This window comes from Suillus subaureus (genome assembly GCF_016647635.1).
Source record: "Suillus subaureus strain MN1 chromosome Unknown BJ212scaffold_4, whole genome shotgun sequence".
NCBI lineage: Eukaryota > Fungi > Basidiomycota > Agaricomycetes > Boletales > Suillaceae > Suillus > Suillus subaureus.
Window position 1 is genome coordinate 1,983,272 of NW_024538560.1, and position 13,276 is coordinate 1,996,547.

At 45.3% G+C, this 13,276-nt stretch overlaps 5 protein-coding genes across 5 annotated transcripts; all 5 read right to left on the reverse strand.

Annotated features, from left to right (window-relative positions):
* Positions 1-210: 210 nt before the first annotated feature.
* On the reverse strand, positions 211-1,018 carry BJ212DRAFT_1327438 (uncharacterized protein). Its single transcript, XM_041334633.1, has 2 exons — positions 569-1,018; positions 211-520 (listed from the first exon to the last, which is right to left on the reverse strand). The coding sequence occupies exons 1-2, from the start codon at positions 785-787 to the stop codon at positions 416-418; spliced, it is 324 nt and encodes a 107-aa protein (XP_041198022.1). The 5' UTR covers positions 788-1,018; the 3' UTR covers positions 211-415.
* An 802-nt stretch (positions 1,019-1,820) lies between these two features.
* BJ212DRAFT_1262618 (uncharacterized protein) lies at positions 1,821-2,198 on the reverse strand (the record flags this gene model as incomplete). Its single annotated transcript, XM_041330282.1, has 1 exon — positions 1,821-2,198. A coding segment is annotated over one exon (378 nt), but the record flags the coding sequence as incomplete, so codon positions are not given.
* Positions 2,199-2,326: 128 nt separating this feature from the next.
* BJ212DRAFT_1327448 (uncharacterized protein) lies at positions 2,327-2,711 on the reverse strand. Its single transcript, XM_041334634.1, has one exon. The coding sequence runs from the start codon at positions 2,600-2,602 to the stop codon at positions 2,423-2,425; it is 180 nt and encodes a 59-aa protein (XP_041198024.1). The 5' UTR covers positions 2,603-2,711; the 3' UTR covers positions 2,327-2,422.
* A 1,027-nt stretch (positions 2,712-3,738) lies between these two features.
* On the reverse strand, positions 3,739-6,837 carry BJ212DRAFT_1444833 (uncharacterized protein; the record flags this gene model as incomplete). Its single annotated transcript, XM_041338019.1, has 9 exons — positions 3,739-3,788; positions 3,833-4,445; positions 4,491-4,848; positions 4,894-5,036; positions 5,181-5,491; positions 5,608-5,612; positions 5,639-5,889; positions 5,962-6,334; positions 6,752-6,837. The coding sequence occupies 9 exons, from the start codon at positions 6,835-6,837 to the stop codon at positions 3,739-3,741; spliced, it is 2,190 nt and encodes a 729-aa protein (XP_041198025.1).
* Positions 6,838-7,910: 1,073 nt separating this feature from the next.
* On the reverse strand, positions 7,911-8,942 carry BJ212DRAFT_1296478 (uncharacterized protein; the record flags this gene model as incomplete). Its single annotated transcript, XM_041332463.1, has 4 exons — positions 7,911-7,946; positions 8,306-8,462; positions 8,525-8,664; positions 8,901-8,942. The coding sequence occupies 4 exons, from the start codon at positions 8,940-8,942 to the stop codon at positions 7,911-7,913; spliced, it is 375 nt and encodes a 124-aa protein (XP_041198026.1).
* Between the last annotated feature and the right edge of the window lie 4,334 nt (positions 8,943-13,276).

The window sequence follows — 13,276 nt, forward strand, 5'->3', positions numbered from 1 at the left end:
ACATTCAACGATGGACTACAGTAGGTGTTCCATCAACAACATTCAACAACACAAAGGCCGATGTCGCTCACATCAAACAGTGCGCTGTCCTGATTGTCACAAGGATGCAGAACAGCAACCTTTAACGTGAGGGAAGAGTTATCACTACAAACGGGCAGGAAGGAGATGTCTGCGAGATATGAATATATGCGCATGAGTGAGAAGGAGGTTACTCACCAAAAGGCCCATCTCCATGATCGAGTAGCTCATCCCACGACATTTCTAATTTTGCAACGACTTTCCCATTGCCTAGCATTCGACCGAGCTCATAGGATACCCTGATCTCCACCGATAATTCAGGCACCTCGCGTAATGACCTACAAACGGATGATCAGTCCTCGAATCGCATCTGAAAGTTGTTATAGACTTTACAAGATCACGATGTCGCCCAACACTTTTGATTTGTCGGATGATAATACTCGAACGGGTGATTTCCAGCGCCTCCTCGAATCGACGTTAATAGAGACGTAAAAGCCTGCGGGTATGCGCTCGGAAGAAAGTGGAAGATCGTTCACACTGATGACTGTAGATAGGGCAAGAGGATGATGCACAAAATGAATACGAAGGTAATGTGGGACTCACGTTCAAGTCTGATATATTTGCCGTCCCAGTTACCGGGCATGATGATGGAATAACGAGGAAAGAGGATGGGCTGAGCGGTGGGTGGATAGCAGGGTAGAAATATGGGGACTGGATGAAGCTCGCGGCTGGTGAGAGGAGGGAGAGGATGAGGTTTCAGGCCATGCATGCACGTGTATTTACATGTGGTTGAGGGCAGTTCGGCACGATAGACGCCAGTTTGATTAAACCAAGTGCTAGATCACCAATTAGCATCAGTAGGACAATGTCAAGGTCAGTCAGCGGCGAAAGCACATCAATGCACCATAGTTGAAAGGAATATGCAAGCCTCAGAGCGTCCTGCAAACTCTACTCTCACCATAGTACTCAATTAGCACAATATTAGGCTAAGGCGCTAAGGCAAATCATGATATAGAATTTAGTATATTTCATAGTGCAGACAATACAAACCACTGAAAATGAAGCGCACATTGACTGAAAAGCCAAACTGTTCTATATGAGTCTGGTTGAGACCATGCCAAGGGTGTTGTGGAAAGAAAGGTAACAGTTTGCATGGGTACTCGAGCTCGGTCTTTGAGACGAACCCTCGTTATAATACGGGCGCTTCAATAAACCTGTACATAATAGGCTGTATAGTGCGTTCCCCAGGTTGAAACGTTGAAAATGAAAACATCGAATTACATAATGAAGTCAAAAGCGTGACTCAGATGCATCCATACTGAAGTACTGACGTACTGACATGTCAACACCTTCAACCCAATCGTGCTTAGGAAGACATGGGTGCACAAATTGGTGTGTGGGGATCTTGTGCGATACAGCCAGATCCCGCTTCGAATATTGTGGTATATCGGTCCGATCCATATGACCAACTTCAGGTGGTATGTAGAACCGCATTGTCACCGTCATCAAGACAGAATTATGATATATAGTACCAGCCGTCTCTCATATCAAGAGAATTTGGGGTAAAAGGATCACATGAACAACGTCCTTCTAGCATATCAGTGGAAGGCATCTACAAATCCTCTTTCCCTCCATCACTCGAATACCTCCTGTGCCATCACGTCCTTCACATCAAAGAAAGCTAGGTACTCTTTAACTTCGCATGTTCGGCCTTTTGCAAGTAGTTATTCCCCCCTGATATAGATTGCACGTAAGTAATGGAAAATAGGTGTAACGGTGAGTTCGTACGGTCATGTGTGTAATCAATAAACCCCAGGAATAAGCCTGTATCTCACTTTCTTTGCCCAATTCTCCCATTCTTTGCCCAGAGCACGCTGCAACATCTGGTCCTCCACTGCAGGTCGGTTGATGGAAATCCAAGCGCATAATGTGGTAGAGACAAAAAAGCCAGTCACTGCTAATACTTTAATGAAAGGCACTTGCAATATCCCAGACTGCCTCATCCACGATCCTTGACTTCCGTACATGATGACAGCGCCAGCACTTTGGAGAAGGAGGCCAGTGTAGCTTGGGTGGCGCACCACCGAGTATGGCCCGCTCGTCACAAGTCTGTGCTCTTTTCTGACGCTGAGGTGGTAGCTCCAAAGCTTCCCTAACGTCAAGATACAATAAAGCCTCAAGCGCCGCCAATTGCGACAGCAATACTGCCGACAAGGAAAGCGGGGGTGATTGGTGTAGGGTGAAGAACGCGCAAAAGCCGCACAGCTCTAGCGCCATAGATGCCTTCTGGAATATGGGAGGGTCCTATATGCATGGCCAGGATGCTAGCCACTTCAGCAGACGATGCTGCCCATGCGCTGATCTGTTATATTATCCACAGATCAATAAAGACAACGACCGGTGTTTAGGAGCAACCCACCCTCAGTAACTCCGTACTGCGAAGTTTCAAAAGCCATCCAACGAAGAATTCTAACGACGAGGGAACCACCTTCTCTTTAGACGATGGTGGCGGGGAAGGAGAAGTGAACGAAATATGAATACCAATGGCCGAAACCAGAATGAAGGGGATCTTCAATAGACTCATGGTGTGCCGTTGTATGTGACCTAGAGGTAGTTAAGAGGAAGTTGATAGGAACTGATCAAGTCGAAGGAGGAGGCTAGTATGATTTTTATATTGGAATGCTTAGTTGCCCTGTTCCAACCCGGAGCTTTGATCCGTTTCAACATGAGGTAACACTCAAGTCCAAACATGCATCACCCCCCCCTCAACACCGTCGCTTAGCATATGAAGCAGATGATTGCAAAACTACCATTAGAGTATATATCTTTAAGACCTATAATCTATACCCACTCGCCTGCGAGGTCAACCATCCAGCTTCGTCTGGCTCCAGAGTCACTGACACGATCTAATGGGTTGGGGTGTACCGGGCATCATACATCGACTCGGGGTGGGAGCCTATCAGCAGGTGGAGCCGCTCGAGAGGGCAGGATACCTGCTTACCAATTCGACCATGCCAAATGACTCTTCGAGTAGCTTTGGAACAAAATATGTACATATTCGTGAACCGAAGGTATTGTCATATATACCGATATATGATTATATATACATCTGCAAAACGCTGAAATTAACGCTTAGCTTAACCGCGTTACGAACAATTACGAACACTTACGACCTGTGTGATGGGCAGCTCTGATTGGTGGAGATGCTGGATGGGCATGCGAGATCTTGGAGTGACGTGATGGCTCGCAAGGTAATCAGGATAACCTTAATCGTCGTGTTCAGCCATTGATTGAATCGCACTACCACAAATGAAAACAGGATTCACTATACTATGTAGACAATCACAATGACTCACTAGTAGTCTCTACTGCATCTAAAGCTACTGCTAATGCGTGATACATCTCTTTGTCTGCAAAGTTGTTAAGGAAAAAATTGTCAAACAGCTCCATCAACATGTTACTCCCAACATTCTTGTTCAATGGTCCTTCGTAAATGGGTATCAGCTCTACTCCATGAGTGACATTGGTGAGATGAACTATAACAGTCAGTTGCTCTCCATATTGTGGATGCGAAAGATCAGCATTCCATGAGTGCTGGACTCTCCACATGCCTGTCAATGGCTCTGGATCTCCTCCAACAAAATTGAAAGGCTGAACAAGCACAAAGACTTGATTCAGAAATGCTGGCACTTCTGTGGATGAGTACTTCTTTGTGGTCAGTTAGAATACAGCACGCACTTGAGCTACAAAGGGACTTGCAGTAGAATACACTCAAATATCAGTATTGTACATGAAAAATAAAGAAGAAGCGTACGTGTGCTTCCATCACTCTGGCCAACAAGCATGGCATCACAGTGGCCAGAAGGAAATGCTTCAGATGGAGGGTCAGCCTGCATGACTTGACTGGGCATGATACTGTGTTCATTGAAAGTGGAGTGAAGTTGAATGCGGAATTTGTACCAGACATTGAACAACAGTTGATTGAGCTGAGTGTTGAGATCTGCATGACCTCTCATAGCGATGAAGTTGTAAAAGACTGGTAAAAAGTCAGGAATGTGATACATTGATTGGAGATCAGATGCAGCCAGGCGTTTGCGACTGGGATTGAGAGTAATGTTGAAGGCAACCCTCACATTGTTGGACATGATCCCTTTCAGAAAGTGATTGTGCACTGGCCATGGGCTGTGCAGACATTTCTGAGCTTCTGGGTTAATACAGGATATCCACAATAAGGCTGGGTCGGTGTCTGTAGCAGCGACTTCGTCATCTTCTGTAATGATTGCATTGATGAGAGGATTGCCTGATTGGCGCGAGGCCATGGTAGATGATGACGATAAGAGTGTGTAAAGTTTGAAAAGGCATATAGCCTCTTCCCAATTGAGGATTTGTGCGATCTGTTTGACAAAATCCTTCTGGCAACTCGTCTTCTTGAAGGGATGCTTGCAATGTGTAATTAAGAGATGCTCAGAAACATCAGCTGAGTATTGCATAAGTGAACTGACATGCTGGATGATACGGGTGAAGCTTTGCATAAGTTCAAGTTTGGGAATAAAAAAATCGTCCTTGACCCTGCCTTTTCCTTGCCATGCCTCTGCTGTAATGATGGCATGCTTATAACGATGAAACTCGTTTAGTGCATAGGTCATGTTGCGAATGCTGGTGGGTGTGTGAACAAGATTCTGGGCAAGATAGATGAAATCGGGAGGGGCAGCTCCCCACATTGTAGGGACTATTGTGCGCTGGATATCCTGATGTTCTCTTCCTGTCATCTGTTTCACATGAGAGACACCTGATCCAAAGTGGCATACCCCAATGTGCTTATGCTGGCTCCTGAAATGCACATCCAACTCATGATCCATAACTTCTTTAGTCTACTTCAAGACATGGTCGAAGAAGAATTTAAGGAGGGTGTGAAGAATTTCTGGGGTGAGGAATTTTGCTGGGTTTGCAGACCTCCAATTCCTCCAGAATGGGAGGTGTATGCCACTCAAGTGCAGCTTCTTCACTTCTTTGTTGAACTGGTAAAGGTCCCAAGGATTGACCCTAGCACAAAGACCTCGTATGAGCTCATATGTATCTGCGCCATTGCAGGGGGGGTGTGGCACAGTGTCCCTGAACTCTGCCTGATTGGCTGTTGTGATAGGAGATGAATTCTTTGTGACGCATGCTATCATGAGTTGCTCAGGGAGATCAGCGATATGGCTAATGAGGGGAGTGAAGCAGTGATGCCAGTGAGCCGAGGGATCGGCCATAAATTCCCCAACACGCACTGCCACCTTAAGATTCGACATAATGAAGTCCATGCATCTGTGCCACAAATGTGATTGAAGGAGTGTTTGGTAATCCAAGTTCACCAGGAAGGTCGGTGTTGGCATGAATGCCACACAGCGCCAGGCATGTGATGTGGCCTTCATCTGAACATCCAATTGAATATTTCCGATGGTGAGGAATAAGGGATGCATTTTGAGTCCACCTGTGTGTCATGTGATGGGGGTCTTGTCTGAAGCCATAATTATTGGGACAATTGTAGCTCCTGGGGGGAGCTGGTCCTAGAACAAAGGGTTAGTTGAGGTTAGTTATAAATGAGACATGTACTTGTATAGACCAGGCATCATCTGACGTCCAGAATTCTCCTATCTCTCTCTCTGTCCCATTGTGGACGATATGGGGGTCATAGCACATATGATTTGTGTAGATGGGATTCGCAAAAAGTTGTTTCATGACCTCCAAAGCATCCCTCCAGATAAGGTAGATTGGTTGTATGGACTCGTAGCCCTTGATTTGAAATTCTGTACACTGCCATTTTGGTCCATGCCCAGGAAGTGATTCCAAAAAAAAGAACAACTCATCCTTGGATTTGAATGATGGCCGCTCTCATGTTTTGAACTAGAAACATTTATCATGCTCAATGTGAGGAAGGAATAACTACAAGAGTCCCCACACCCATTCTAGCTTGAGAAATTGATCAATCTGAGTCTGCGAAAGGTTTTCAACCAGGAACCTGCCAAGCAACCATTCACCTGGGCCATCAAAAGGGTACCACGGATTGACTGTTTGTTGAGGCTGAAGATCATGTTCCTGCATTTCTTGGAAGATATTATGGGGAGGTGGGTGCTCAGGAAGTATGTAGTGGTAGCCAGAGGTAGGGTGGTATTTTCCTTTCACATTACTTTCTGGTGCTCGTTTCAATCCTTTTGGTGCAGGGAGCATTTCAGATGCAGCCATATAACACGAATCTGCACTGTTTAGATGATCCACAATAGCCTCATGAGATTCGTACTGCTTCTTGCAGATAGGACATGAGATATCAGCTGTCCTAGGAGTAGCACTGGAAAGGTGTCAGATGCAATAGTGCATGCCAAACTAACCTCTACGGACCCAAAATGTCCAGTTCCGAAGGCATCAAGGTCATCTGTAAATTCCTGGAAGAAACCTGCATCATTTGGGTTGTAATTTCCTGGCTGTGGTTGCTATGTAGTTTCTGGTGGGTTGAACATGATGAAGTCTGCTGCAGCAAGTCTTCCATTCACCCGAAAAATGCCTAAGTCTTTTGTAGTCCGACTGTAGAGTTGGACTATGAAAGACTTAGGCATTTTTTGGGCAAGTCAAAACTCAATACAATAACTTATTGTTGTACCATCATAGGCCCACCATACACAGCACATCAACATTGTGTAGTTATAAATGTCTCCTGCATGTATTGCTCTACATAGGTCCTACTCTGGACCCACACCTCATCCTTCTAGTCCCCTTCATTGCACCCAAGATGATATCACCAAGTCCAACAATGTTCTTTCCTTCAATCGACCAAAGGGTCATGACCCATGTTTAGATGATGTCTTCACAACAATGGAGAGCTCTCCTCCAAGCATAATGGATTCACAGCATATGATCCTTTTAATGCCTGAGTCAAGAGGTTTCCCTTATCTTGGGGACTCTCTTTCTTCCAGGAGCTCTCCCTCTTCTAGGAGCTCTCCCTCTTCTGGGGGCTGTCCTTCTCTTGAGGACTCGGGTAATGGATCTGTTGGACTATTGCATAGCCCAAAGAAAGCCACTGGATATCAACCCTACAGGACGCTTTCCACCAAAGAAGAACACATGTTTGCAAACATGATAGGAAGACATACTATCTGTGATGATTCAAGCAGTTCAAGCAGTGACAGTGATCCAAGCAACACAGTAGGATATGGCTACTATATACAACATTCTGAGTAACACTAAATTTATTTCTAGAATTTAAACATCTTTTCATGTGGCATCAGGTCATTCAATCGAGAGGGAGTCTGCCGTGTGCTAGCATACAAGGAAGCTGCACAAGAGCACAGATGGGCTCATGTTGAGGCTTCTGCTTGGGAAATGGAGGAGATGAAACAGCTGCAGCAGGTCATTGAGTATATTGGTGATGTGGAACAAGACAAGTGGGAAATTGCAGCTGGTGAAGCCGAAGTCTTCAAGCACTTACTGATTGACTATGATGAGCAGCAAGCATCTGAAAACATTGCCCGTCTCACAGTCATCTGTCCTAAGGAGCAATCTGAACTTGATGTTATCAATGACAAGCTTGATGAACTCCAGCTACATGCCATCCAAACCAACCTTCCAATCATCAAAGATGATACTGGCACTGGTGTGGTAGCTGATAAATCCAATGATCTCCAAGCTGATAAGGATATCAGCTTGGGCACATAGATCAGTCTGATTATGCGGTGCATACAGTCCTTAATTACATTGACAGATGCATTGATAAAGTGTCTTATCAGTGGAGGAGATTGGGTACTAAATCTTAGGTGCTCAATGTCATTGGGTACCATATTCCTATCTTTCAAATCTTTCAGTTCTTGGTGGTGTATTTATCAAACCCCTTTTTCAATTCAATGATAGATGGCATCACATCAACATGTGCTGTCCCACATGTATACCTTCCTTACCTATTCGAGAAATCCATTATGATCATCACCACACTTGTTTACATTGAGTGATCAGCAACCTAAGGCATGTAAACTGACTCATAAGAAACAGCCCCCACCAAAGTCAACTCTCTAGATCCACACATGCCACCTGCAAGTACTGCCAGAGGTACTGGAGGATGATGAAGATGCGGTGCAGTAACCAGGGTACATGTTCCATGATGGACTTGGCTTTGACTCAGCTGACTACTCGCAGAATTACCCAGTTGTTAGACAACCTGGACTTAATATCACTGGGAATCAATCCAGAGACCAAGTGGGCAGTACGGCAGAACAACCGCCATCCATCATCAATGATATAGAATTCTCCTACAACTCACTGCCTCCCCAGCATGCGCATCCCCAGCACTTGCCTCTCCAGCACACACCTCCCCAGCACTTGCCTCTCCACCATGCACCTCCCCAGCATTTGCCTCTCCAGCATGCACCTCCCCATCATGTGCCATCGCAGCACCCCCAGCAATTGCACCTCGACTACTACATGAGGCCACCCAGCACTACCATTATACCACCCAGCTACTGAGGGGTGATAAACTCACCTTGAAGGTCTGTGCTCACTGGGGAGTACCCAAGGACATCTGGTCCTGATCAGAATGTTCGAATCAGACATCATGACCCATCGAGATTCAAGGTTGCATATGCGCTTGCACTGATGCGCTTCCGTGATGATGTACCAGGCCTATTCACAGACAGCGTGGTACTTGTAAGTCTCATTTTATCTATGCATTAATTTTTTATTGATTGAAACCAAGGCCATAGGCAACAATTCAACAGTAGAGAGGACGCAAACACAGTGTTTCATGCCCCCTCCTCTCGCACCACCGAGGGGAGTAGCTTCTACATCTTCTACCTCAAATTTGCAGCCTCAGCCTGCACCCGCATCCACATCATTGGCTCCAATTTCACGGCCCACACCTGCATCCACACCACCTGGGACCTCAGCAGGATCATCTTCATTACTAACTGTTCCCCTGTCCTTTGCACCCTTGGACTCTAATTTACCCTATAACCCCAAAAATGCCACTCATAAAGAAATAGCCAAGGTGGCGAAGAAAAACCTGACGGGGAAGGTAATCAATGAATGTGGGTTACCAACCCATGATCAGAAGGAGACCTTCATAGAGGTGAGCTTGTGTGTTGCCCTTTCGTCAATTTTCAATGAACATAAGTTGCATGCCCAAATGTGTACATTCTGTCATTAATGAATTAACTTTATCAGAAACTTCGAAGCTGTGGGCCTCAAACAACATCACTGCAATGTACAAGACAGTGGCTGCACCTGTTTCGATCATACTTAGTGTGTTTGGAACTGTTGCACAAGGACTTGTCCAAGTCCTATACGACTTGCACCCGTCGATCTGGTCATCTGTATCCGAACTCCAACACAAGATTGTTGTGGTGGAGCACCTCACAGACGAAGAAACACTCAAGTTCATTTATGGATGAGTTCACAAAGTGAGTTGATTTATATTTCATTGAATCTCACTGAACAATTACAGCTGCCTAATGGACAAGATATTCGCTACCCATGTCATATCCCATATGCCAGATATAGATCCCATCATATTCTCACGCTTTCCGGACCTATTTCCGGACCCCATATCCAATTCATCCCTGGATCCCCTATCCTGTCCACCCTATGCACATTCCATCCAGCAAGACATATGGACTTTACCACCTCTTGGATTCTGGACTACATCCACCACCTCACATATCTCAGTCCTGTTTCCACCCTGCCTTCCGGATCCCCAGATCTCCGGATATTAACTGTACTATCTCTGGACCATTCCCACCCTCCATCCGAGATCCTGCGCCTATCCCCATTTAGGCATCTCCATCTTTCTGGTTCTCAGTTATCTCTGTTTCCATCTTGCTGATTGATCCTTGTGTTACGCTCAGCGTTCGTAAGAACGACTAAACGGTCACAAAGAGTCTAAAGCGTACACCTATGTACGAGTCGTGCGAGTTAAGCAGTATATTGCAGGCCCTGGTCTGCGTAGGTCAAGTTAAAGAAGTACAAGCATAAGAGATAGAGTATATATAAGGAGATTAAAGTGGAGCTTTAATAAATGAATCAGAGATGGAAAATGAATAGCGAATCACAAAAAGAAAAGAGAATCGTACGATAGAATGTAATAGAATGTCTGAGAATGATAAGTAAGCGTGAATAAGTGAAAAGGTGAAAGAAAAGAATAAGAACTGTAACATTACCCCTGTTGTAAGGGTAGTAGACACCGACTACTATCAAAGAAGACGATGCGATCATTTATAGTTAGTGAGAAGTTCGGAAGCGTTACCTAGTTCGGCTTCCTTCATCCATTCGTTCTCGGAACTCGGGAATCCCTTCCATTTTACATAGTATTGTCTTCGTGATGAAGATCCGCGGTGTCCGACAACCGCTTCAACTTCGTGTTCTTCTTTGCTGTCTACCAAATCAGGAGAAGGCAGAATATAGTTAGGGCCATGGGTATCATTCTCTTTATAAGGAGAGAGGAGTGCGGTGTGGAATACCGGATGAATGCACCATTGTGACGGTAGCCCGAGTCGATAGGTTATAGGGGATAATACATCGGTGATTATGAATGGTCCTTCGCGTTTAGGAGCGAGTTTCCTATTGGGGTATCCGAGGTGGAGGTTTTTGGCTTCGAGCCAGACTTTATCGCCTTTAGAGAATGGTACAAATTTAGACGTAATTCGTTGACGCATAGTATTGCGTGCGAGTTCGTGGGCGGCTAGCGCTTCATCGCATGCTTTATTTAGTAACGATAGTCGTTGTTCAATATTAGGGATGTCGGATTTCGGATGGGAATCAGGAAGGTGACGTGGATGATAGCCCATCATGAGGTAAAAAGGGGAAGTACCACGTGCTGAATGGTGGCACGAATTATGGACAAATTCGGCTAATGGCAACATGGGCGCCCAACCAGTTTGGTCGTTGGCGCAAAAGATCCGGAGGTAGACTTCGAGTTCTTGGTTTACTCGTTCGGTCTCTCTGTCACTCTGAGGATGGAATGCGGTGGAGAGGGAGTTCTTGTACCCGAGGAGCCTTCCGAGTTTGATCTGGAATCTGGAAGCGAACTGAGGTCCGCGGTCAGAGATAATTTTATTGTAAAGTCCGTATCTAGAGAAAACTTTAGAGAAGAAAATGTTCGCAACGCCTTCAGCATCAATAGTTTTGAGACAAGGGGTGAAAATTACCCCCTTCGAAAGTCCGTGGTCGACCACGACCATAATAGAGTCGAAACCGTCTGAAATAGGTAAGTCCGTGATGAGATCCACCAAGCAATGAGCAAAGGGTTGGTTGGAAATGGGGGCCGGGATAGGGGAGAGTGGTGGAGTAGAAGGGTGCGTGTTTACTTTATTCTGTTGGCAGATGCAACAGCCTTCTACGAAGTTCTTGACGAATGTGGCTAGACCTGGCCACCAATAGTCGCGAGATAGGAGTTCCTGGGTTTTAAAATGTCCAGGGTGTCCGGCTGTGGGAGAGTCGTGGTGTAGGGATGTGAATTCTCGTCGGAGATCTCCAGGGGGTACATAAGTAAGTCCTTTGAATGAAAGAATTCCGTCGCTCAATTTCCAATCGGAAAGAGCGGATCGGAGAGGGGGAGGAATCGAAGAGTCTGTAAGCGCTTGAAGCGCTGTATGTACTACAGGATCAATGGAAGAAGAAATACGTAGTCTGTCCGTAAAAGCAGTGTCAATGACGTTAATAAACATCGAGTCTGGGAGAAGTTGGATACTAATATTATCCTTTTCGTCACTATCGACTGGAAGGTGATCCGTTCTACGGGAAAGGAGGTTGGGAACGATAAGATCTTTCCCAGGTACATGTTGAATTTGGAGTTCGAACTGGGAAAGGAAAGTTTGCCATCTAGCTTGACGGCGGTTCAAGTCTTGTACATCTTTGAAATAAGTAAGGTTCTTGTGGTCAGTCTGTACGGTAATGGGATATGGAGATCCGAGGAGATAGTGTCGCCATGCTTTCAAAGCATGGATGATCGCTAATAGTTCTCAGTCATAAATCTGGTAATTCCGTTCAGCGGGGTTAAACGATTGAGATAAAAATGAACATGGAAGCCAGTCTCCATTATCGTTTTTCTGGAGGAGTACTGCTCCGGTTGCATAGAGCGAGGCGTCGGTAGCAATCGCAAAAGGGGAGTTTTTATCGGGTATCTGGAGGATAGGAGAGGATGTGAAAATATGCTTCAGCTTATTAAAAGCTTCCTCGCGTTCGAATGTCCAAGAGAATTCTTCGTCTTTCTTGGTTAGGTCGATTAGGGGTCTAGCAATCGAAGAGTAATCAGCAATAAACCGTCGGTAAAAGTTAGCGAATCCGAGGAATGACCGGACTTCCTTCACTTTCGTGGGAGTCTTCCATTCGGATATACCCTTTAATTTGGCAGGGTCCATAGCGATAGAACCGGGTTTGATGATCATGCCAAGATATTCGATATTGGTTACGTTGAACGTACATTTTTCGGGTTTTAGGTGAAGGAGGTTGTCGCGGAGTTGTTGGAGTACTTTGTGAGTACGGATATGGTGGGTTTCATCGTCCTTTGAAAAGATTAGTATATCGTCCATATAAATGATAATCCACCCCTCCTGGATCATGTCTCCGAACAGATCGTTCATCATTGACTGGAAGGTAGCAGGTGAATTACACATTCTGAAGAACATGACCATGGGTTCAAAAAGTCCCCTAGAAGTGGCGAAAGCTGCTTTCCATTGATCAGTTTTTCTCATACATACGTTATTATAGCCCCATCGAATGTCCATCTTGGTAAAGATCTTGGCATCCTTCAGCTTATCTATAAGATCAGAGATTAGCGGTAAAGGGTAATTATTCTTAACCGTGTGTTTGTTCAAGTAGCGATAATCTTGGCAGGGTCAGAGGGAACCGTCTGTTACGGCGAACCGTAGGTCGACTAGGATAGGCGCGACGATAGACACTCGATAAGAGTGACGTCTAAAGTCGGGTCGTAACCTCACAAATGTAAGGCCTCTTTAAGACAAGTTAGAGAGAGTGTCTCCGACTTGAATATCGATATCAGACACTTAAGATTGGGGGTCTTAAGCGAAGGATGTTCTGGGTAAAACCTAGTAGATTAAAGTGAAGACTAACTAAGTACAAGACCTGCTTATATAGGTAGGGCCTGCTTTAGGGCCGGTACGTATACGTCATCAAGACGAGTCAGAGATAAGAGGAATGACGTCATCGAGACGAGTCAGAGATAAGAAGAATGACGTCATCGAGACGAGTCAGAGATAAGAAGAATGACGTCATCGAGACG